This window comes from Neovison vison, chromosome 12 (genome assembly GCF_020171115.1).
Source record: "Neovison vison isolate M4711 chromosome 12, ASM_NN_V1, whole genome shotgun sequence".
NCBI classification, from domain to species: Eukaryota; Metazoa; Chordata; class Mammalia; order Carnivora; family Mustelidae; genus Neogale; species Neogale vison.
Genome location: NC_058102.1, coordinates 53,678,484 through 53,701,302, shown reverse-complemented (window position 1 = coordinate 53,701,302; position 22,819 = coordinate 53,678,484). Strand labels below are relative to the sequence as shown.

The 22,819-nt window shown below is 35.9% G+C and overlaps 1 protein-coding gene across 1 annotated transcript; it reads left to right on the top strand.

The window, feature by feature from the left end:
• Positions 1-1,398: 1,398 nt before the first annotated feature.
• CD69 (CD69 molecule) lies at positions 1,399-10,885 on the top strand. Its single transcript, XM_044226878.1, has 5 exons — positions 1,399-1,640; positions 6,138-6,260; positions 7,301-7,500; positions 7,850-7,953; positions 9,775-10,885. The coding sequence occupies exons 1-5, from the start codon at positions 1,577-1,579 to the stop codon at positions 9,881-9,883; spliced, it is 600 nt and encodes a 199-aa protein (XP_044082813.1). The 5' UTR covers positions 1,399-1,576; the 3' UTR covers positions 9,884-10,885.
• Positions 10,886-22,819: the final 11,934 nt, after the last annotated feature.

Below are 22,819 nucleotides of genomic sequence, written 5' to 3'. Positions count from 1 at the left end.
ACAGTTGAATAGTGAATCAAATGAGTTGAAGGGAGAGGAAGACCTGCCAGGAGATGGAAGAAGAACATTTTAGAGAAGATACAAAGACTGTAGTGAGGGTGTGCTTGACATTTTTGTGGTATAGCAGAGGTTACAGCTGAAGAAGACAATGACTATTAAAGAAAATGGCAGGAGAGGTAGCTAGATCATGGACCTTCTCAACTGTAAGAAGGCCTTGGGATCTTATGGTAATTTTGATAAGAAGCCTTTGGTGGGGACGGGGTTGGGGGAGAAGAGATGAACATCTCACCGAAGTGATACGACTTAATTGTAAAACAACCCTTCTTGCTCTTATGTGTAGGAAATTGACTGAAAAAGTTGAGTGGAAGCAAAAAGCGCCCTTAAGACCAACATGTATCTCTACATGTCTTAGGTTAACAAATAAATACTATGGCCAAACTAAGCTGTGGTCGATGATAATTCCCAACCCACTTAGGTACAATACTTCCACAAAGGCTTTAATCTGAAAACACGTAGTCTTTAAAGAGGTGCTATTAATGATGAAAATTCTGGCAGCAATATCAGTAACCAGAGTGACATTTTGATCCCCTCCTTAAATCACCACACATTCTGCCTTCATATCTCATTGGGATGATATTGATACCATGGCAATACATTTTTTATAATAATCACACTCCAAATGTCTGGCACCTCAGAGATAAAGGAAAATAATCTAAAATGGGGAAAATTCAGAGAAGAATAAGATATTAGGACAAATTAGGGTAATCTAAATGAAAGTCAAACATGACCAAAAAGCTAACAGGAGATAAATGAAACAGATAATTTAAGATAAACAGTTTTAGAACATAGAAAGGAAGTTCCAGACCACAAGGTTTCTATTTCCTTAAAGCAAGTATGTACTAAATGATACCTTAAAAGAACTAGTCCTTAGGGAAGAAGTGAACGATAACCCTTCTGACAGCCAAATGATAGTTTCCAAAGTAAAATTCTTCCAGAGTGGAGAGAGATTCAGGAGGACAGAGATCTTAAAATTCTCATTGAACAGTAAATTCTCTCACCCCAATCAGTGTCAGGTTTATACTGCATGCTCAATAAATGCTAGTCATTAATTAAATAAATGAATGAGTTTCCAAGGGAAATAATTACTCTCCAAATTATTTCCACCTCAAAGTTAGGAATCCTTAACTTTTCATTCTTTACTTAATATGTCGTCTCCTAAGTTATTTAGTGTTCTTCACAAATTTAAAGAAGGATGTCTCAGATCCTGGGAAAACCCCGCTAGTCTCTTCATGCTACACCTACAGTTGTGAGAAAGCACATTGCAGACAACAGGGAAAACCCGCAGCTCACCACAATAACACGTTGTAAATTGTCTGGGCCGCTGGAGCATAAATTAAAGAGAACTGATGTAGTTGAGTGGTTAGGAGGCAGGAGGAAGAGGGTGGAGACAATACAACGGAATATAAAGGCTGACATAGGTCATAGACTCAAGAGACTCAACTAGAGCTTCAGCAAAGACTTTCGCTCTAGACTGGCTTGGCCTGGGATTCATCAAGGAATCGTGACTAGAACAAAGATGAATTCTGAAGATTGTTCCATAACAGAGAACAGCTCCTTGCATCCAGAGGGTGGACAGCAAAGTAAGTCAGACCTTTGTTATACATTGGTCAGTCTGTCTTTCTCTCACACACATCTACCTGTCATCTCTCTTTCTCTCTTTCTCTCTCTCTCTCACTCTCTCTCTCACACATACACACATCAATCTATCATCTAACTGTCGGTCATCTATCATCTATCCCTCTGTCCTCTTATATTAGCAGTATTTTTTTTAATGAGCATTTGTCTTTAGAAACATTTGATTATGATTTACTTTGATCCAGGTAAAGGAGAAAATGAGAAAAAGTAAATATTTTTATATCCATGAGAAGACAGGATACCTGAGATTTGAGGGAAACTACAAAGGTGGATTTCTGAAGATCGTTAGAAATCTGTTTTTGTTTCAGTTACATCACATCAATTCTTCAGATTCAATTAGAAAACTCCCTGCACTGGCCCACCGCGTGTGTTTACCACCATTTTTCTGTATCCATCTGTACATGCTTTGGGAAGCATTGCCCCTCTTTAGAGCAATGGTTTTCCCCATAACCAATTACATTCATTGTCTTCACCTTGCATTCTTGTATGCTTTCTGTTTGCTTCAGCTTGGGTTCCCATGACAGCACCCTCCAGTTGCTGGGAACGAGGGTTTCCAATCTTTGAAAGAATAGCTATAAACATATCTGAACATTAACCATGTCCGGAGGTAATTTCTTAGGAGAATGTTATGAAAAATTCTTGAAAATACAAACTTCTGTTTTCTGTACTCTTCATGGAACTCTTCAGAACTCTTCATTGCATCATTCTGTTTCCCCCTTTCAATCTCGGGCTTCAAATTCTACGTGAATCATACATGGTTCTTCCTTTCTTTTGTTTTTCATCAAAATATATCAAAATAGGATCACCTTAGCTATTTGCCTCTTCCTCTTTTCTGTTCATCTATTCTGTCCACAGATCTGTTCTACTTCTTATTACTAGAATTCTCTCATTGCTTCTCCTATAATATGTTTCTGTGATCTTTTCTTGACTTCTTCTGTTTCTATCTCTTCCTCTCTAATCAGTAAGATGCTCCAAAACACTAGCATGTGGCAGGGACAGTTTACTTATAAGCAAAGTTATCCAGAAATAAAGGGGTATGTTACGAACAGCAGAGCTGAACAATCTGGAGGAAGGGATTATTTTGTGAGTGTATCTCTTAGACTGATTTACTTTTTAAAAGACATCAGTCACTTCTGATAAACCCATCTTTTACCTAAGAACACAGATTCAACTGTAGATAACAACTATAAACGACAGCGATTTTTGGTGGCTAGGTAACCATACTTTCATGGCCCAGTTGAGCTGTTGAAAAGGAGAAATGTATATAATAATATATACTACAATAATGTAATATATATAATAAAACATAGTATCTATTATGTAATATGATATAATATAATAATAATATAATAATAAAACTACTCAATAGAGAGCATAGTCAAAAGGACCTAATTCAGGGATCCTCAGCTTTTTCTGAGTTCATCCAATTTCCTATTGAATGTTTAGTTTATGCTGCTCTTGTGGCTGCTTTATTAGTATGAACAATCCTTGAGCATCACTTCTGGATGTCTCAATATACAACTGTGGATTTATTTTCAGTTTCTTCATTAGTGAACAAGGACCATAATCAGAGCGGAAGTTTGCTGTTGGGGCAGTGTTTTGTCACCTAGGTGATAAGTCAAACTGTGAGTAACAATAGCCCTCACGAATGGAAAACAAATGTACAGTCTGAGAATCATGTCCACAGCTTACCCACTGGATAAGCCAATAGACTGGGCTAGGCTCTGAGTCCATGAGCTATCCAGATGGGCTCGTGGGCACTAAGGAACCAGTACTGTTGCTTCATTGAGTCTAAGTGGTATGATTGACTCTCACATGGGGAGAAGTGAAACTAGACAGACAGCTCTGAACTTGTTACCCTACCTACCAAGGGCTGCTTCCGGTGATGGACTAGTGGAAAAAAGGAAGATTTGCTTTGAGAAGCTGTGAGAAATAGAAGTAGATAGGGGCTTGGTAAAGGCTTCTCTTGCAAAATCTGAATGCAGACCTACACTGGGAAAAACAATCCCCAGCAGCAAAAACTGAGTTGGCAACCAATAAACAATGAAAGAAAGCACATCTCTTTGCTCAGTTTGACTTCAGAGAAATGTTTAAGGCAAAGAAATACAAAAATTTCAAGATATGTTCTCTGCTAACATCCTTTTAATTATGAAGGTCATACACATTGAAAAATGGGGTCTGTTTGCATTTGAAGCTATTTTGTATGGTAAACTCTAATATCATGCAAGTGGCCATTTTACATTTCAGGTTTTGAGAACCTAATAGGGAAATATGGATTTCTCGTGAGGCCAAATTTTAAAAATCCTGAGAGCTCATCCTCACAAAAATCAAACTCAGACTCTGGACACAGAATCCACTCCACTTCTTCCTCAATTATTTATTTATATTCTGAAACAGATATTCTTCTAGTTTTCTTTAAACTAAGAATCATCATTCGCATGAAATTCATATTCCACAAAAATATTTCTTATTGGCGAAATCAATTTTTTTACTCTATTCCAGCATTATATGGAAGGTAAATTAAATAATTAACTTCCACATACCATTTGTGGTTTAATGTTGTTATGTTTCTTCTATTATTTTGACTTCTCTTGGAAAATTCAAATATCTGACTCCTTATTCACATATTTTTAATTGAGGTATAATTTATGTACAATGGAGGCACAAATCTTAAATATGCAGTTTAATGAATTATAACAATTCCAACCAACACTGAAATTTTTTTTTTAAAGAATTTATTTTTTTGACAGGCAGAGTGAGAGAGCATAAGCAAGGGGAGTAGCATAGGCAGAGGGAGAGGGAGAAGCAGGCTCCCCACTGAGCAAGGAGCCTGATGGGGGACTTGATCCCAGGACCCTGGGATCATGACTGAGCCAAAAGCAGATGCTCGAATGACTGAGCCACCCAGGCACCCCTGAAATTTTCTGTGTTTCTTTCTGGACAAATTACATTTCCTACACACATAAAAGCAATCACTTTTCTGATTTATATCACTATAGTTTAGTTCAACTATTTTTTTAAAGCATCGTTTACACATATCGTTACATTATTTTCAGGTGTACAACACAGTACCGCTACATCCCTTTATGTTATGCACACTCGCCACGAGTGTAACTACCATCTGTCAATACAGTGCTCCTACAATATCATTGACCATAATCCCTATGCAGTGCCTCTCATCCCACAATTTACTCAGACTTACTCATTCCATAACTGGAAGCCTGTATCTCCTATTCCCTCTTCATCCATTTTACCCATAACTTCATCCTCCTTCCCTCTGACAACCATCATTTTGTTCTCCATATTTATAGGTCTGATTCTGCTTTTTGTTTGTTCCTTCATTTGTTTTGTTTTTAAATTCCACACATGACTGAAATCATATGGAAAAAAAGACTTCTTATTTTTTTAAGATTCGATTTATTTATTTGACAGAGAGAGAGAGAGAGAGAGAGATCACACATAGACAGAGAGGCAGGCAGAGAGAGAGAGAGGGAAGCAGGCTCCCTGCTGAGCAGAGAGCCCAATGCAGGGCTCCATCCTAGGACCCTGAGATCATGACCTGAGCTGAAGGCAGAGGCATAACCCACTGAGCCACGCAGGCACCCCATATTTGTCTTTCTCAGTCTGACTTATTTCACTTATAGTTCAGCAATTCTTGAAAATCATATCAATGGAAATATATAGTATATGATTGTAGCTGCATTTTCTTTAGTCAACATTTTCTGGTATTTATGCATTTTGTTGCATTTATCAGTTTTTTAAATTGCTAAATAGTATTCAGATATACCATAATTTATCTTTATTCTTGTTGATGAATATGTGGATTATTTGGCTCTTAAGAGTAAAGCTGCTATGAACATTCTTGTTTTGTACAAGTCAAATTGCTGGATCATAGGGTAGGTGTATATTTATTGTATAAAAAAGTTCCCAAGTTATTTTTCCATTTTGCTCTCCCATGAGTAATATATGAAAATTTCAATTGCTTCACATCTGTACCAATCACACCAAAAATTACTATCAATCTTTTTATTTTTTAAATCTTCAGTCATGCTTGTTCTAGCTATTTATATATCGATTCAGTATTTTTTATTCATTATCCACATCTATTGTATTTATGTCATCTCTGGTAAACAATAACTACACAGAGGTTAAAGTACTATGCTTAGGATGTCCATTTTATATGTCTTCTAGGATAATCATATACTTAATAAATGTTTTTGCGAGTTCAAACAATAAAATCATAATATATTTAGAATTTTTGGAGCTACTAAGTGCACAGATTGGGAAGATATTTTATGATCTCATTATCATCCCTGATTTGTTTCACTCTCCCAGCTCACTCAAAATTTGGGAGAAATTAACTTATAAATTTCATATAAGAAGATAAGGAGACATTGAAATGTAAATGATGCCTGAATTCATCATCAACTTTCTCTCTTCAGGTAATGCATCCAGGCCTCATTTTGCAACACAGCGTGAAGGGTGCCTTCAAGTTCCTATCCCATGTGCTGTCATGAATGTGGTCTTCATCACTGTTTTAATCATAGCTCTCGTCGCTATATCAGGTGGGTCTGTACTTCATGAATTCATTGAGTCTCTGCTGTTAGCATTCATGTCCAGCTGAAATCAACAGGGATTACTTGTTCTAATTAATCAGAAATTCTGATTAATTTCTGATTAATCAGAAATTCTGATTAATTTCTGATTAATCAGAAATTCTGATTAATTTAGAATCACCTCAATCATATTTGGCTGATTTCTTCAAGAATACTAAATATAATTCCATATTCCTTAGATGATCAGTGCAGTGCTTTCTGAGTTTTTGAGAACTTCTTTATAAGTATTAAAAGTGTCTATGCTTTATAAATTATTGTGGGGCAAAATTACATTTGAACATATTTTAAGATCTGAAATAAAGGGACTGATTTAGATCCTAAATAAATAGACATTTAGTTAGGCAAAAAAAAATGTGGGCATCACATTCATTGTTGATAGGAAAAAAAAATATCTAATCCACAAACTAATCAAGGATTGATCAGTCTTTTGTCTTTCATTTCCAAGACCACATAACGGTGGTTATAGATAATTTAAAATATATCTAGAATCTCCCGAAGAGTCAACTGTGATATGGTATTCAAAACATAAAGCAACACCAAGATACGTTTGTGTCTTTACAAACAGGAAATTTTACAACTTTTTGAAACATCCTGAGCCAGAGATCTTTCTGTATTCTGAATTAGTTCCCTGCAAATCATTCTGTCCTTCATCTCCCAAAAGAGTGTTATATTGACTTCATTGTAATTTATAATGTCCTTTCCCCTTTCCAGTCCAAAGACTACTTGCAAGATTTTTCTATTTTCCTACCCCTTTCTGAGATTATGACCCAAAAGATACTCTCTTACTTCTTATACCCTGACAATAACGATGAGGCAGAACAGATTAGACAAGGTGAGAAACTGCCTTCTTGCTTTTCTCAGAATTCACTCCTTGTCTCTCACCCTAAACATTGTCACCTAGCACTGCACAGCACCCCCTGAACTGATTTTGCATACTGTGAGTATTTACTTTCTTTTGTTACTAAAACAAACCACTTTCCTGTTCACAGTGGGCCAATACAATTGTCCAGGCCAAGATATGTCCCTATTTCCATCAAAGAGCCACGTTTCTTCATGCTCGGATGGTTGGATTGGATACCAGAGGAAATGCTACTTTATTTCCACTGAAAAGAGGGGCTGGACGCTGGCCCAAAACTTTTGCTATGAACAGGATGCGACTCTTGCATTCATTGATTCTGAAAAGGACATGGTAAGATAATATTCAAAGACAATTTCATAAACTACTGCTATTTTTTAAGAGAGATAATCTGTGATTTCTTTCTGTTTCCATTGTACCTAATGCCCTTGTAGGAAAATTTAGTCACAGAAAGCCATATGATCAGTCTGAGGTCGGAATCAGGATTCCATTTAATCTTGTAAATTTGCTTTGGTTACTTAATGTCAAAGACCAAAAATCTAAATGAGCTTGTCCTAACTAGAGCTAATAAGTGATCAGCTTTGCTATTATGCCTTGAATTGAAGCTTCTCAAAAATAGGATGAATTATATACTTACTCAGAGGGGTTATTTAATACACACCTCCTTTATGCTTTCTTCAAGAGCTTTTTAAAACGATATGTGGGTCTAACTAATCACTGGATTGGGCTGAAAACTGAAGATAATCAAACATGGAAATGGTCAGATGGCAAAGAATTCAACAACTGGTGAGTTTCAAGATGTCTTTTTTTAAATTTTTTATTATTAACATATAATATATTATTTGCTCCACGGGTACAGGTCTGTGAATTGTCAAACTTACACACTTCACAGCACTCACCATAGCACATACCCTCCCTAATGTCCATAACCCCACCACCTTCTCCCTACCCACCACCCAACAGCAGCCCTCAGTTTCTTTTGTGAGATTAAGAGTCTCTTATGGTTTGTCTCCCTTCTGATCCCACCTTGTTTCATTTTTCCCTTCCCTACCCCCCAAACTTTCCAGTTTGCCTCTCAAATTCCTCATATCAGGGAGATCATATGACAATTGTCTTTCTCTGATTGACCCATTTCGATCAGCATAATACCCTCTAGTTCCATCCACGTCATTGCAAATGGCAAGATGTCATTTCTTTTGAGGGCTGTATAGTATTCCATTGTAGACACACACACACACACACACACACACACACACCACATCTTCTTTATCCATTCATCTGTTGATGGACAGCTAGGTTCTTTCCATAGTTTGGCTTTATCCATTCATCTGTTGATGGACAGCTAGGTTCTTTCCATAGTTTGGCTATTGTGGACATTGTTGTTATAAACATTTGGGTGCATGGGCCCCTTCGGATCACTACATTTGTATCTTTAGGGTAAATACCCAGTAGTGTAATTGCTGGATCATAGGGTAGCTCTATTCTCAACTTTTTGAGGAACCTCCATGTTGTTTTCCAGAGTGGCTGCACCAGCTTGCATTCCCACCAACAGCATAGGATCAAGACGTCTCTTTATCTTCCTCAGAGTGGCAGCTCAGGGAAGCCATTTTTCTTTCAAAGCATTGTTGGATATGACAGTTGTGTCCTTACGAGCAGAGCATTATCAGTCTGATTTATGTGCTTATACCCCTCTGAATTCTTTAAAGAATGGTTTTAATATTGCTATTTTTTTCTTTTTATCTACTTAGAAGTCATACAACAAATGCTTCTAGTAACTTTGTCTGAGTAAATTTTAGTGTGAATAATAGGCTCAACATAGTCCATAAATAATTACAAAGATAAAAAGAAACACAGAACACTGACAATCTCATATACATTTTTTCCTGATCAGCTGACTTTTTAAAAAATAATTCCCTTTTACTCTTTCCCAGTTGTCATCCCCAGAGGAATAAAGCACAATATTTCTAATAGCAAATTAGAAGCTTTTATGAACCTGACAGAAAACCAGCCCCAGAACAGAAGATGTTGACTTTAATTTTATTACCTGTAACTGATATATATTTTGAAGTTTGAAGAACATTTTGTATAGTCAGTGTTAACGTTTGCCATCTGAAAACCCAGAACTGAATAAATTTCTTGCCTTCTAAATAGTTGCATGATGATTCCTGATATGGAAAATAAATTCAAATTTCTAGAAAAGGCATTCTTAATATCTGTCCTATGGTTCTTTATACACAGATTGGCTTCAGGGGCTTTCCACCCTCTAATATTATATGCCTAACAGATTAATGTGTAAACTTTCTTGGAACTGTTTCTCCAGGAATTTAGCTGAGAAATAGCCAAGAGTCAGTCCTCTGGTGGTATGCCGCCCAGATAACTGGAAGTCTTTGCTCTTAGTTTTTTATCTTCCTCCCCCAGACCCTTTCACTCAATTTTTGTTTAGTGTCTCTATAGATTAGTTTATGGTCACTTGATCACCTGACTTGCTTCATGAACTCCTATCAAGCAAAAAAGAAATCAGAGGTTACCCTCGCAAAGTTCATTCTCATGTAACTCAATGAAAATGATGAACTGAAAATAATTCTAAGTTTCTTTATCGTTTGACAGGTTCAACCTCACAGGATCTGAGAACTGTGCATATCTGAATAGTATGGGGGTCAGCAGCACAGCCTGTGGAAAGAATTTACACTCGATATGCAGCAAAGCCGCTAAATAACAAGGAAACCTATTTGCCTTTAGACTATTATAACACAAACTTGAGAAAATTTGTGTTGATCAATGCTGCTCCACAGTCAGAAATTTTCCACAAAGACTTGGGGAAAAAACTTTCTTATTTTGGAAACCTTCTTCCAAACAAGACTATGGAAAAAAGAAAGGGAAATTCCAGGAATACCTGCAGTGTGGAACACTTCTGCCATGAGCTGAAAAAGTCACAGGTTGACTGATCGTTACATCCAAAAATGAGAAGAACAACTTTAAACCTTATGGATGCACTTTATATTTTTTAGAATTTAGAAATAATAAAATAACTAGGCTTAGAGTTATTATTTATTGTTAGATGACTACCAAAACTGAGTGTGCTTCGTGTATTTGCACTATTTGAAAATGGTGGTGTTAAAAACCGAATGTAAACATAAGACATTTTAACTGGTCACACGGACATTTAGTCTAAATGCATTTTTTTTAAAAAATCAGAGAACATGTGTAAGTGGACAAATGCTTACGAAACTAAGCTTTGTGATATTTCTCTCTTTTTAGAGAAGTTTGCCAGGTTACAGAATCATTTTCCCACCAAAAGTGTGGGGTGATCATGTATTTATATTGTTGTTTTTATTTCTGTGTAACTCATCTTTTTCAATGATACATAATTCTCTGTCTTAAGAATCTTACATGTAGCATTTTACAGAGATACAGACAAAAACAAATTTGAGGAGTATTTGTGAAATGGATGAAAGTATTGGAAAATGTGCAATATGTGATGTGGCAAATTCCTGTCAGAAAAACTTCCATATTATTCAAACTTGGAATAATAATAATAGTCTTAACTGACTATAAATGTGTACCTTTCCTAGTCAATTCTACCATGTGCAATGCTTCTTATGAAGTATTTTCTGAGTGCAATAGTGTTTCTTTGTTTGTCTTTTGTATTCAGTGCCATTATAAGCTGATTATATGTATGTTAAAATAAAAGTAGAATTGCCAATTGGTTTCTAAGAAATGTTCATTTCTTGGAATACACTAAAAATTATATATCATACTAAAAAAAAGAAAACAAAATACTATAATTTTTTAAACTTATCTATAGTAAATCCTTAGCTTTATAAATTTATACTTTTTGAACTGTTTTCATATGAATTTCCAAAAAAACTATATTTATTTTCTGTATAGCTGATGGTCAGTGAACATTCTAATTGACTTGGGAAGAATACATGTCACTTAAGGTTTTTTTTTTCAAACTCTATTATTTTCTTCCTTTCTGTTATTATTCATCACCCTCATACTAAAGGGGCATAGGAAATTAGGAGACCCCTAGAGTCATCTTGGGAGGACCTGTTTATAAAGCTCACCTTCTCTCCAATAAAAGTTTAACTGGTCCGCGTAACTGATGGTCTGAAAGCATCTTATTCAATTTTGAAGCCCCAGACATAATTTAGTAATTGACCCAAAGTAATCCATGAAGGACATACAAGGCTTTGTGTTAATTTCTATGAGATACTTCAGTAAGGAAAAATTCTGTTACTTTCAAAAATGTTCTGTGAATGTATTTCACAGTATTCTTCTCTGAAAGCTTCTCTGAATGCTATTGTGAGATCTCTAAACTGTTGTCCTTATTATAGCATACTGAAAAAAAAAATGGGGATTCCAGACATTGTTTAGTGATACAAAATATAGAGGTTACTTCATCTCCATGTGCTTCAGTTTCCACAAGTGTAAAATGAAACAAATGGCCTCCATCTCTAATATCATTAGTAACAACAATATGCTCCTGAGTCACATGAGAAAACAATGTCTCTTAATTTATGTGTTATGAAATGTGTAAATGTAAAGGGTCACTAAAAGCAGAGCACAAGAGAAATACTGTCTGTTTCATCTTTGCCACTAGCTAGTTGCCCAGCTGTTTTAGTTAGCATTAGCGAGAAATTGCCCCCAAATTGGGTAGAAATTAAATTAACTAATACATGAAAATGAGCTTAGAATAGTACCTGGCTCAAAGTAATGTATTAACTTTTAGTGATGATTTTTATAAATGGACACATTATGTCATTAAGTTTGCAGTATTGGCATAAAGCAGCATTTCTACATAACATGTATACTTCTGCATAGGCTGTCTTTCTTTTTGAAGGAGCTATTTGTAAAACAAACAGTAAAGTAAACAATTACATTAGGGTAATGATGAAGTGTATAGTAGGGAAAGTGTAGGGGACTGTGGAAGTATATTACAGATATATACTTGATTTGCTCCTGTGTGCAAGCTTTTAGCTAATTTTCAAAATGTCGAATTTATAGACTATATTCACCCCAGATAATTATGTTAATATGTACTGAAGGTAAAAAAAAAAAAAAAAAAAAAAAAATATGTACTGAAGGTAAGTAGCAGTTGTCTGTGTTTTATTTGGCTTTTGCAACATAATTGTAATTCCCTCCTCTAAAAAGGGTAATAACTCCTGCTTATTTCACATAAATATAGGGATTCAATAAAGTTAAAAGCATTTTTCAAATGATCAAATGCCATTGATGTGTTAGGTCCTTGAGCCAGTATTGAAATGACTCAAAATTTTTATAACACTATTGTAGAAATTATCTTTCTAAGATTGTTTTCAATTTTCATAATTTTGACTAGATTCTAACACATGAAAATCTATCATAACTGAGATTAAAATGCTAATAAAGTTCTAGAGAAAATGTGAGAAAATATATGACCAGAAAGATTGCAGATGATCACATAAATTGGTATAGTTTGACCTTTAGAATACAGTTTTAAAATACTTATCAAAAGCCCTAAAAAGATTCCATATTTCTTTTGATGTGATAATTTTGGGGGGGGAGGGAGGAAGAAGGACACTAAAGGAATAATCTCTGATGTTCAAGACATAACCACAAAAATGTTTATCAAAGAGCTATTTATACTAGTGATAAATTGGAAATCAAAATTAAAGATTTGGTTAAATAAGTATGATTCTACTACATGATGAAATAATTTGACAACAATGAAAGATAACAGTAAAAAGAATGTTTAGGTATATAGGGGAACATACACACTATTATTGTTAAACCAGGTAAAATAATATAGCCATCAAGATTCTATCCTGTTAAATATTAAATAGAAATACAAAAAAAAAATAGATATGCTTTGTGTTTCTATATGCTTAAAAAGAAAACTATGAAGGTAAACACAATGGTGTGGAGGCCAAGGAAAACAGGGCTGTACCCACCTCGAGTCTAGCCCTGACATAAGTACAGCCATCTTGGCAAAGCAAAAGCTGGCACCTTGCACCCCCTCTCCACCTGCTCCCCTCCCCTTGGCAGTATGTGTGACATTCCTCAGCCACCTCTAACTGCCCTAAAAGGAAAACAAATAGTTAACTTGCAGAGATCACAATCCTGCAAAACAGGAGTCTCCCTAGGTTTACAAATGTCCTAGAGATCTACAAACAAAGAAGCTATCCAACAATAGCACAATTTCCAGAGGCAAATAACTCAGTTCCTCAAGCCCTAAATAAAGTTAAATTTCTTCTAAACCCAAATCTCATTAACAAGGACATTTGATAGCAAGAAGGTGACATTCCACCAGGAAACTCCCAATTGTCTTCATGCTAGTGCCTCATTAAAGGGAAAAATGGCCTTGGCTTGATAGTAACCAGGCCTTCAATATCCTGACAGTCTTCTTTACCCTGATAGCCCTTCTGAACACCCCCTTTGTCCTCACCCACCCCCGAGTCCACCCTTACTCTGCCTTTAAAAACTCTGACTATAATCTGGCTCGGGGTCCAAGTCCCTACTCTGCTATGTCGGGTATACTTGGGCCCAAGCTAAAGCTTGTCAAATAAACCCTCATGTGATTGCCTCGGTGCTTGGTTCCTTGGCGAAAACTTGGGCACAACAATGGTTTTCCCAGAGTAATAAGAGTAAAGATAACATTTCTTTTCTTCTTTATGTTCCTTTATAGTTTCAAGATACTCTATAAAAAATTATATTTAAAATAAACCCAAATATAATATCATTAAAGAATTGTTTTATTATTTAAAATACAACTCTGTTTTCTAGTGACCAATTACAAATATTAAAAATCAGTTGCTTTGAAGCAGACCCAGAAATAAGAGAACAAACTAATGGTTGAAGAGAGGAGGGGGCGGTGGGATGGGCAAATGGGTGAAGGGGAGTGGGAGTTACAGGCTTCCATCTCTGAAATGGATAAGTCAGAGGGAGGAAACGCACAGCACAGGGAATATAATCAATAATGTGCTAATGCTATGCGGTGACAGATGGTAGCCACAGGTAGCTACATTTGTGGTGAGCACCACGCAAAATACTGAGTTGTTCAAACACTATGTTGTACACCTAAAATGAATAATATATTTGACACCATATTTCAATAAAGAAAAAAACCAAAATGAGTTTGTTTCAAAAATCTCCTGTACCCTAAAAGAACTAGAGTTCCCTCAATGCTATGGGCAGCCACAAGCAGCAGTGCCATCTAGTGACTGAACAAAATCACTGCAGTTTTGTTTTCTTTTGTTTCTTGATCCACGAGATGTATTTAACCCGAAAAAAAAATAGTTTTGTTTTTCTTTTTAAATATAGTTTAAACACAGTTTAAAGTCGTGGGTAGTATAATAAGGTTTACATGTTTTGTTGGAAAGACACTGGATCTGGTTTCTGCCCCACAGTACGAACCAAGGAAATGACCTACACTGCAAATAATAATACCTAGCATGTATCTTTATGTCTCTGTTTGTTTTGTTTTCCAGATTGATTTCAGGTACAAATAGTATACAAAAACACCTGCCCATAATTAATGTATACAAGTTGGTGAGTTTGGGCACACTCATGCTCCCATTGCCACAATCCAGATGATAAACATATTCATCATCTCCAAAAGTTTGCTTGTGTTCTTTTGGGATTTGTTTGTTTGTTTGTGTTGCAAGATTACAACATGAAATCTAACCTCTTAATGGATTCAGTAAAGTTGTAGGATACAAAATCAACATACATATATCACTTGTGTTTCTACACACCAACAAGAAACAAAAGAAAATTAAGAAAACAATCCCATTTACAATAGCCTCAAAAATAATTTTTAAAAACTTAGAAATAAATATAACCATAAAAGTGAATAACTTGTACATTGAGAACTTACAAACACTTATGGAATAAATTAGAGCACATACAAATATATTTTGTGTTCATGGATTGTAAGAATTAATATTGTTAAAAGGTCTATACTACCCAAAGCAATCTACAAATAGAGTGCAATTCCTATCAAAATCCTAAAGGCATTTTGTATAGAAATAGAAGAAAAAAAGTCCCAAAATTCATATAGAACCACAAAAGACCCCAAATAGACAAAGTAACCTTGAATAAGAACGAAACTAGAGGTTTCACACTTCCTGATTTCAAAATATATTAGAAAGCCTAAGTAACCAAACAGTTTGGTACTGGCATGAAAATTGACATGTGGACCAGTGGAACGAAAAAGAAAGCCCAGAAAAAAAAAAAAAAATGCATACACAGACAGTTGGTCTTTGACAAGGGTATAAAAATACACAGCAGAGAAAGAATAGTCTCTTGAATAAATGGTGTTGGAAAAACTGAATATTCACATCCAAAAGAATGAAATCGGATCCTTCTCTTCCACCATACATAAATATTAGCTCAAAATAGATTAAAGACTTGAAAGTAAGATTTCTTTTTTAAAGATTTTATTTATTTATTTGACAGATAGAGACCAGAAGTGGGCAGAGAGGCAGGAGAGAGAGAGGGGGAAGCAGGCTCCTATGAGCAGAGAGCCCAATGCGGGGCTTGATCCCAGGACCCTGAGATCATGACCTAAGCTGAAGGCAGAGGCTTTAAACAACTGAGCCCCTAGGCATCCCTTGAAAGTAAGATCTGAAACTATAAAAATCCAAGAAAGAAAAACATGGGGAAAAATCTTGATGTTGCTTTCCACAATAATTTCTTTTTTTTTAATGATTTTATTTTATTTGAGAGAGAAAGAGAATTTTAAGCAGGCACTTCACTGAGCCTGGAGCCCAGGGCTTAATCCCACAACCCTGAGATCATAACCTGAGCTGAAATCAAGAGTCAGATGCTTGGATAATGAGTCACCCAGGTACCTCCACAATGATTTCTTGAATGACACAAAAAGAACAGGCAGCAAAAACAAAAATAGAAAAGTAGGATTGTATCAACTAAAAGCCCTTATGTAGCAGAGGAAATGGAAGAATAAAAAGGTAACCTACTGAACAAGAGAGAATATTTGCAAACCATATATCTGGATAAAGTGTTAATTTTAAAATTATATAAGAAATTCTTAAAATTCCATGGCAAAAAAATAATAGTAACAATGTGATTTTAAAATGGACAAAAGACTTGAATAGACATTTCTCCAAAGAAGAATGCACTTTTTTTGTTTTTGTTTTTGTTTTTGTTTTAAGTAGCTCACTGTGAAAAGACATGGAAAAGACATCTTGGTTCTTTTCTGTGTGTGGTAATGATGCATGGTTTCAGTAATGCCTCCTTCTCCAATTCATGAATGAAAGCAGTCGTGGTATTCATTCTCTCAACAATACATTTTAATTTTTTTTCTAGTTATGAAAGGAAATATCTGCAACCTAGAAAAGGAGAACTTAACCCCTGGTAAGACTTCACTCAACCATGTTTCTAAATATCTTTTATGGTAAATAATAAATCTAATTAAAATAATACATGTAAAAATGTTTAGACAGGTATTAGGTAACATGTGCAATATGCGAAAACACTTTGTTTATGCTAAAGCCTATACTACCAAAACATACTTCAAAATTTCTACTTTTTGAAACCTGAAGGTCACATTTTTCTTGATATATAATAATTAATTATTAATATAATATTAATGATTAATACAGAATATATTGATATAATGAGAATTAATACATTATCTATTTTATATATTACATAATATATTCTATTTTATATGTTATATGTGTTTAACAGCTTTGCAATGAACACAAGACTGTATTACTTAAAATTAATTAAATATATTTAATAACTTGCAGCCAGCATACTGAAAACTGCACAGGACATAAATGTAGGTTTAATGATTTTTGCAAAACAAACATCTGTGAAACCTCTACCCAAATCAAAAAACAGAACATTCTAGCACCAAAAAAATCACCCTTTTCTCCTCTCTTAATCTCTATCCCTTTCCTCTCCCCCAGATATAGAGAGATATCTGTTTTCATAATTTCTAAGACTGATGTCTAAGGCTTGTTTTTAAGACTTCTATAAATGGGATTATGTGGTAAGTGTTCTTCTGTGTCCAGTTTCCTTCAACATATCTGGAGCTAAAACTCATAGTCAACATCGTGTGCATGAGTTTCACGCTTGCTGGTAAGTGTAGATGTAGTTAATTACTTTTCATTACTATTACTTTTTATTACTTCTTGCATGAATAGGGAATAGTGATAGATATTTGGGTTGTTTTCTATTATTGACGAAAAAAAAATTTCCTTCTACCCTTCTAAGGCTGGTCTATTAATCAAATTAACGTAAGACAGAGTAACAGGAGAGAAAGAAATGTAATCACAAATGTATAGGTGCCCCATGAAAGTATAAGGCCCAAGGACAAGCCAGGTCATCAAGATTTACATGTCATCTTGAGCCAGAAAATAGGATAGAGCCTAGGGCTTCAAAGGGATGGAGAGTAATCACAAGACAATGAGAAGAGCAGATATTTGGTAATTAGATATTTGGCCTGCCATACAGATAAGTCATTCAGGTAAAAAAGTTATCTCTTAGTGATGGCTTTCTTTCTGAGCCAGGCTGCCTAGCTAAATATTTTTTAGGTAGTTTAAGGGAGTGGTAAAAGTATTCTGGAGTCGGCTGAGTCTCGATTGCCTTCAATTCAAAATAGTCTATTTGCGGGTGCCTGGGTGGCTCAGTGGGTTAATGCCTCTGCCTTCGGCTCAGGTCATGATTCCAGGGTCCTGGGATCAAGTCCCACATTGGGCTCTCTTCTCAGCAGGGAGCCTGTTCCCCACCCCTTTCTGCCTCCTTCTCTGCCTACTTGTGACCTCTGTCTTTCAAATAAATAAAATCTTTTTTAAAAAAATAATCCATTTGCTAAAGTGACACATTTTAGAATTATGATTGATATTCTCTCTGAATCCCTTCATTACTGTTTTTAAACAATGCTGTGATTGGTATTCCAGTACCTTTCCTTTAGATATATATATATGTGTGTGTTTTAATTTCTATTGGCCATATACCTGCAGCATCCTAGATATAATCTTAAATTTTCAAAGTAGTTTTATCAATTTACATTTCCATTAACCATATATCATTTCTGTAGCCCCCTACACCTTGCCAAAATGTGACAGCTCGATCTTTTAATTTTTAGTTATTTTAGTACATACATAGAGGTATCTAATTGTATTTTAAACAATTTGCATTTCCTTTATTATTACTGAAGTGGAGCACCTTTTCATAGGTTTACGATCCTTTTGACTATTATATTTTGTGTGGTGCCCTTTCAAGTCTCTTGAATATTTTTCTTCCAGTATTTTTATTATTATTATTATTATTATTTTAAGATTTTATTTATTCATCTGGCAGAAGAGATCACAAGTAGGCAGAGAGGCAGGCAGGGAGAGAGGAAGGGAAGCAGGCTCCCTGCTGAGCAGAGAACCCAATGCAGGGCTTGATCCCAGGACCCTGGGATTATGACCTGAGCCAGAGGCAGAGGGTTTAAACCACTCAGGTGCCCCAGTATTTTTATTATTGGTTCATAGCTTTTCAGATAGATGATAGATAGATAGATAGATAGATAGATAGATAGATAGATAGATGCTTTTGTCAATTATGTGTGTTACAATATCTTCCTCTCTGCGGCTTTCCTGGTCATTCTATTATGGTTTCTTTTGATAAATAGGAGTCTCTAATTTCAAGATAATATAGCCTATGCATTTTTCCTTATTTTTGTACTTTTAGCTTTCCAAAGAGACATTTTCCTACACTGCAACTGTGTGTTTTCTGTTATCTTCCAGAAGCCTTATTGTTTTATGATTTATTCGTATTTGCATGTATAATCCACTTGGAATTAGTCTTTTGTGTGTGAGGTATAAGGTATGGGTCAATTTTTACTTTTTCTCAAATGAGTAACTAGTTGCAACAGCACCATTTGGTGAGTTATCCTTTCTCTACTGCTCTACAGAGCCACTGTGATCGTAAGTCAAGTATTCAGGCTTAGGCTGTCATTCTCCTTCATGGATATATTTATCTATTATTCTGACAAACTATATTGCCTCAGCCACTGTCACTTTATAAGAGCCTTGATAGTTAATAGAGCAACTTTTCCCTACTTTATTTTTCTTTATGAGATCTTGATTATTCCTGACATGTTATTTTTCCAAATAAATTTTAAACTTATCTTCACTATTTTCACAAGAAACCTGCGGAGCTGATTGAATGAGTTGATAAACCAAGTTGGCAAAAATTGATACCTTTATTAATCTTTCAATCCCTGCCTATCACATAATTCTCTTTTTATTTTAGTCTTCCTTAGTTTCTCTCTTTAGTTTCTTTTTGTATTTTGCAGATTTGGGCATAGAAATCTTGTATATCTCTTTAAATTTATTCTTATGTATATTACATGAGTAATGCTCTTATAAATGGTATCTGTGGTAGGTGAAGGCGAGCAGTTTTTGTCGCCCCAAAATATGCCTCTTTAAGAAATAGCAGACACAGGTGAATCTCTGGAAGCTGAATAGAAGTTACCCCTTTGTAAGACAGGCATTTGGCTGAGCACAGATGATAGAGGGACAAAAAGTATGGTATCCACAACCACAAGAACATCCCTCTGTCACTCTGATCCCACCACTATCCTAAAAACACGAACTGAAAAAAAATTTCCCTTTGCAATGGACTCAGACATGCCACTAGACTTCTCCTGAGAGTTATAGCAAGACTGTATTGCAAGCAAACTCTGAAGTCTGATGTTGAAAATGGCATTCTCAGGTGTGACAAGGAAATCAAAAACAATTCTACCATAGAGGTGTGCCAAATCGCCAAATGTTTTACAGATCAGGCAGGTACAATGTGAGCTGCCCAGCATCTTAGATCACCTCATACCACAAGCTATATGTGAGTGGACCAAAATCTAGACTTCCTTGGCTGGGTGACAAAACTAAGCTCTATGGGGCACCTGGGTGGCTCAATCAGATAAATGCCTGCCTTCGGCTCCAGTCATGATCCCAGAATTCTGGGATGGAGCTCTGAGTCAGGCTCTCTGCTCAGTGGGGAGTCAGCGTCTCTCTCTCCCTCTGCCTGCCCTTCCATCTGCTTGTTCTCTTCTTTCTCTCTCTCTCTCTCTCTCTCTCTCTCTCTGTCAAATAAATAAATAAAATCTAAAAAACCAAAACCAAAAAACCCCTAAGCATACTAGCTGCCAGAACCAAGCTACAGTCATATTCTACCATTTATTTTTCAACCTGTTCTGCTCTCACAGACTGACAGATCCACACGAAAAATGGAGGCATATGGATGTTAACATTATCAGTGGTTGAGCTCATGAAATAATCCAGACTTTTGAATATTTCAGGTTTCCAACTTAATCTTGCCTCTAAACGACACTGGTCTTTCTATTTTATGTGGCAACAAAATATAAATGGGCTTCCCTCTTACACGGTCAGGACAATGTGATTTTGGATACCTGGCGACTTTTTGTCACTTAGCACTCCACCCTAAATGCCAGCCAAATTATAAACTCGTGCCACGTGAACATGTCCATCAAGAAATCATAGAAAAATTCCCTAGTATAGCACAACTCCAAATTCTATTCCGCAGTAAGGGTCTCATTAGTCAAGTTTGGGAGATTATGAATTAGAAAAGCAATCCTACATCACTCCATGGTAATGGAACAGGAGTTCAAACCACAAAGTAAACTTTTAATAAAACCACCTTTTTGTATCAAAACAAAACAAAGAAACCAAAAACAAAAACTTCAGAAATTCACAGCTTAGCCTCTATGGTACATCAATGTCCTTATGCTCTAAATACACTGACTACTCAGCAAAGAAGGAACAGGGCAATCCTCAGTGAAAAATGTCACTTCTGTGTAAACCAAACGGAACAACGGAGATCTAACTCACATCTGTTAAAAGAAAGAATTAATATTTTTCATCAGGTGAAAGAAGAACAGACATTATAGTCCACTGGCTTAATGGGATGTGGGAAATGTGCTCTGATTTGTTCTTTTCTGTTTATTCATCCTCATTCTAATCTATCATCTTTTTACTCTTTGCCAATCTCTTACCAAGCATTTACTAATTCACTTTCTCTCTCCATGGTCACCAGCTCAGCTTTTAATGTTGACGTTTCCAGGGAAGTTTCAGAGCCAGGAACTGAAGGGGGCCAGGCAAGCCATCCCCAAATACACTACAATAGGATATTAATTATTTTGAATTACAGCTATTTGGGGAAAAAAAAATACAAAGACACACCCTCCTATGTCTCCCTGAAAGCAGGAAAAAAATCTCCCTGTGAAAAATGTCCTCCCCATCACAGAAAGTAAAAAGACATCCTTATCATCAGAAACAGGGTCTTTGAAGTTGAGAAAGCTGTAGAAAAAACTTGATTACTTTTTTACTACCTCAGCCCAAATTCATTACTTTTTTGACTACCTCAGCCCAAATTCTGCTTAGAATTCCTTGCTAATTACAGTTCTCAAAAAAACCTGGTGTTAGTTTTTTTTTTTTTTTTTTTAATCCTGTCAATTCCTCACAAATTTATTGTCTCTTTGTCTAAAATGTATCAAAACTGCCTGCCTTGGTCGTTTCTTTTGGGCTCAATTTCATTATTGGGTTTCCATGTACATGTCATAAAACTTTGTCCCTTTTTCCCCCTATTAATCTGTCTCACAACAATTTAATTCCTATATAGTGAAAATAACCCTGGGAGAGAGGGAAGAAGCAAATTTCTCCTTCCTCAACACTAGCAATCTGGGATCATTCCCCTTCAATTTTATCGATGGAAAGTTTCGAAGTTGAGCTCCATCTCCTTCAAAGACTGGTCCGCTCTTCATCAGCCTTACTCCATGGGCAGTGTTTCTCAACCTGGGATGATTTTGCCCCTCAAAGGATATTTAGCAGTGTTTACAGATTTTTTTTTTTTTAAGATTTTATTTATTTATTTGACAGAGAGAGATCACAAGTAGGCAGAGAGGCAGGCAGAGAGAGAGAGGAGGAAGCAGGCTCCCTGCTGAGCAGAGAGCCCGATGCGGGACTCGATCCAAGGACTCTGAGATCATGACCTGAGCCGAAGGCAGCGGCTTAACCCACTGAGCCACCCAGGCGCCCCTGTTTACAGATATTTTTGATTGTCGAAGATGGTGAGCAGCCAACATTGGGAAAGGCTTGATATTGGCTTCTAGATGGTAGAAGTAAGAGATTATTTTAAACTATCCAGGGCACACAGGACAACTCCAAAAACAAACATGTGACTCAAAATATCCATAGTGTCAAGGTTGGAAAATCTTGCCCTGAGGTGTAGCTTTTTGGTGAATCAACCAGATATATTGATTTTTCGTCTCTCTATCTCTGCTTGAGGACTGGAACCACCTTAGCTCTTAGATCGCCAAAAGCCTTGCTCTGGTCCTGTTTCTCCTTCTGACTTTGAGAAACTTTTATAGGAAAGGTAACTCTTCTTTCCAGGTTTCAGCTTTCTTTTGGACTTGCATTGCTTTATTCACTAATTTGTTATCTCACCAGTGTCTTTATTTATTTATTTACTTATTTATTATATTTTGAGAGAGAGAGAGCATGTGAGTGGGGGGAGGGGTAAAGGGAGAGATTGAACCCCAACTTGAGTGTGGAACCTATTGTGGGGTTTAATCTCATGACCCCAACTTCATGACCTGAGCCAAAATGAAGTGTTGGACGTCTAACCAACTCAGCCA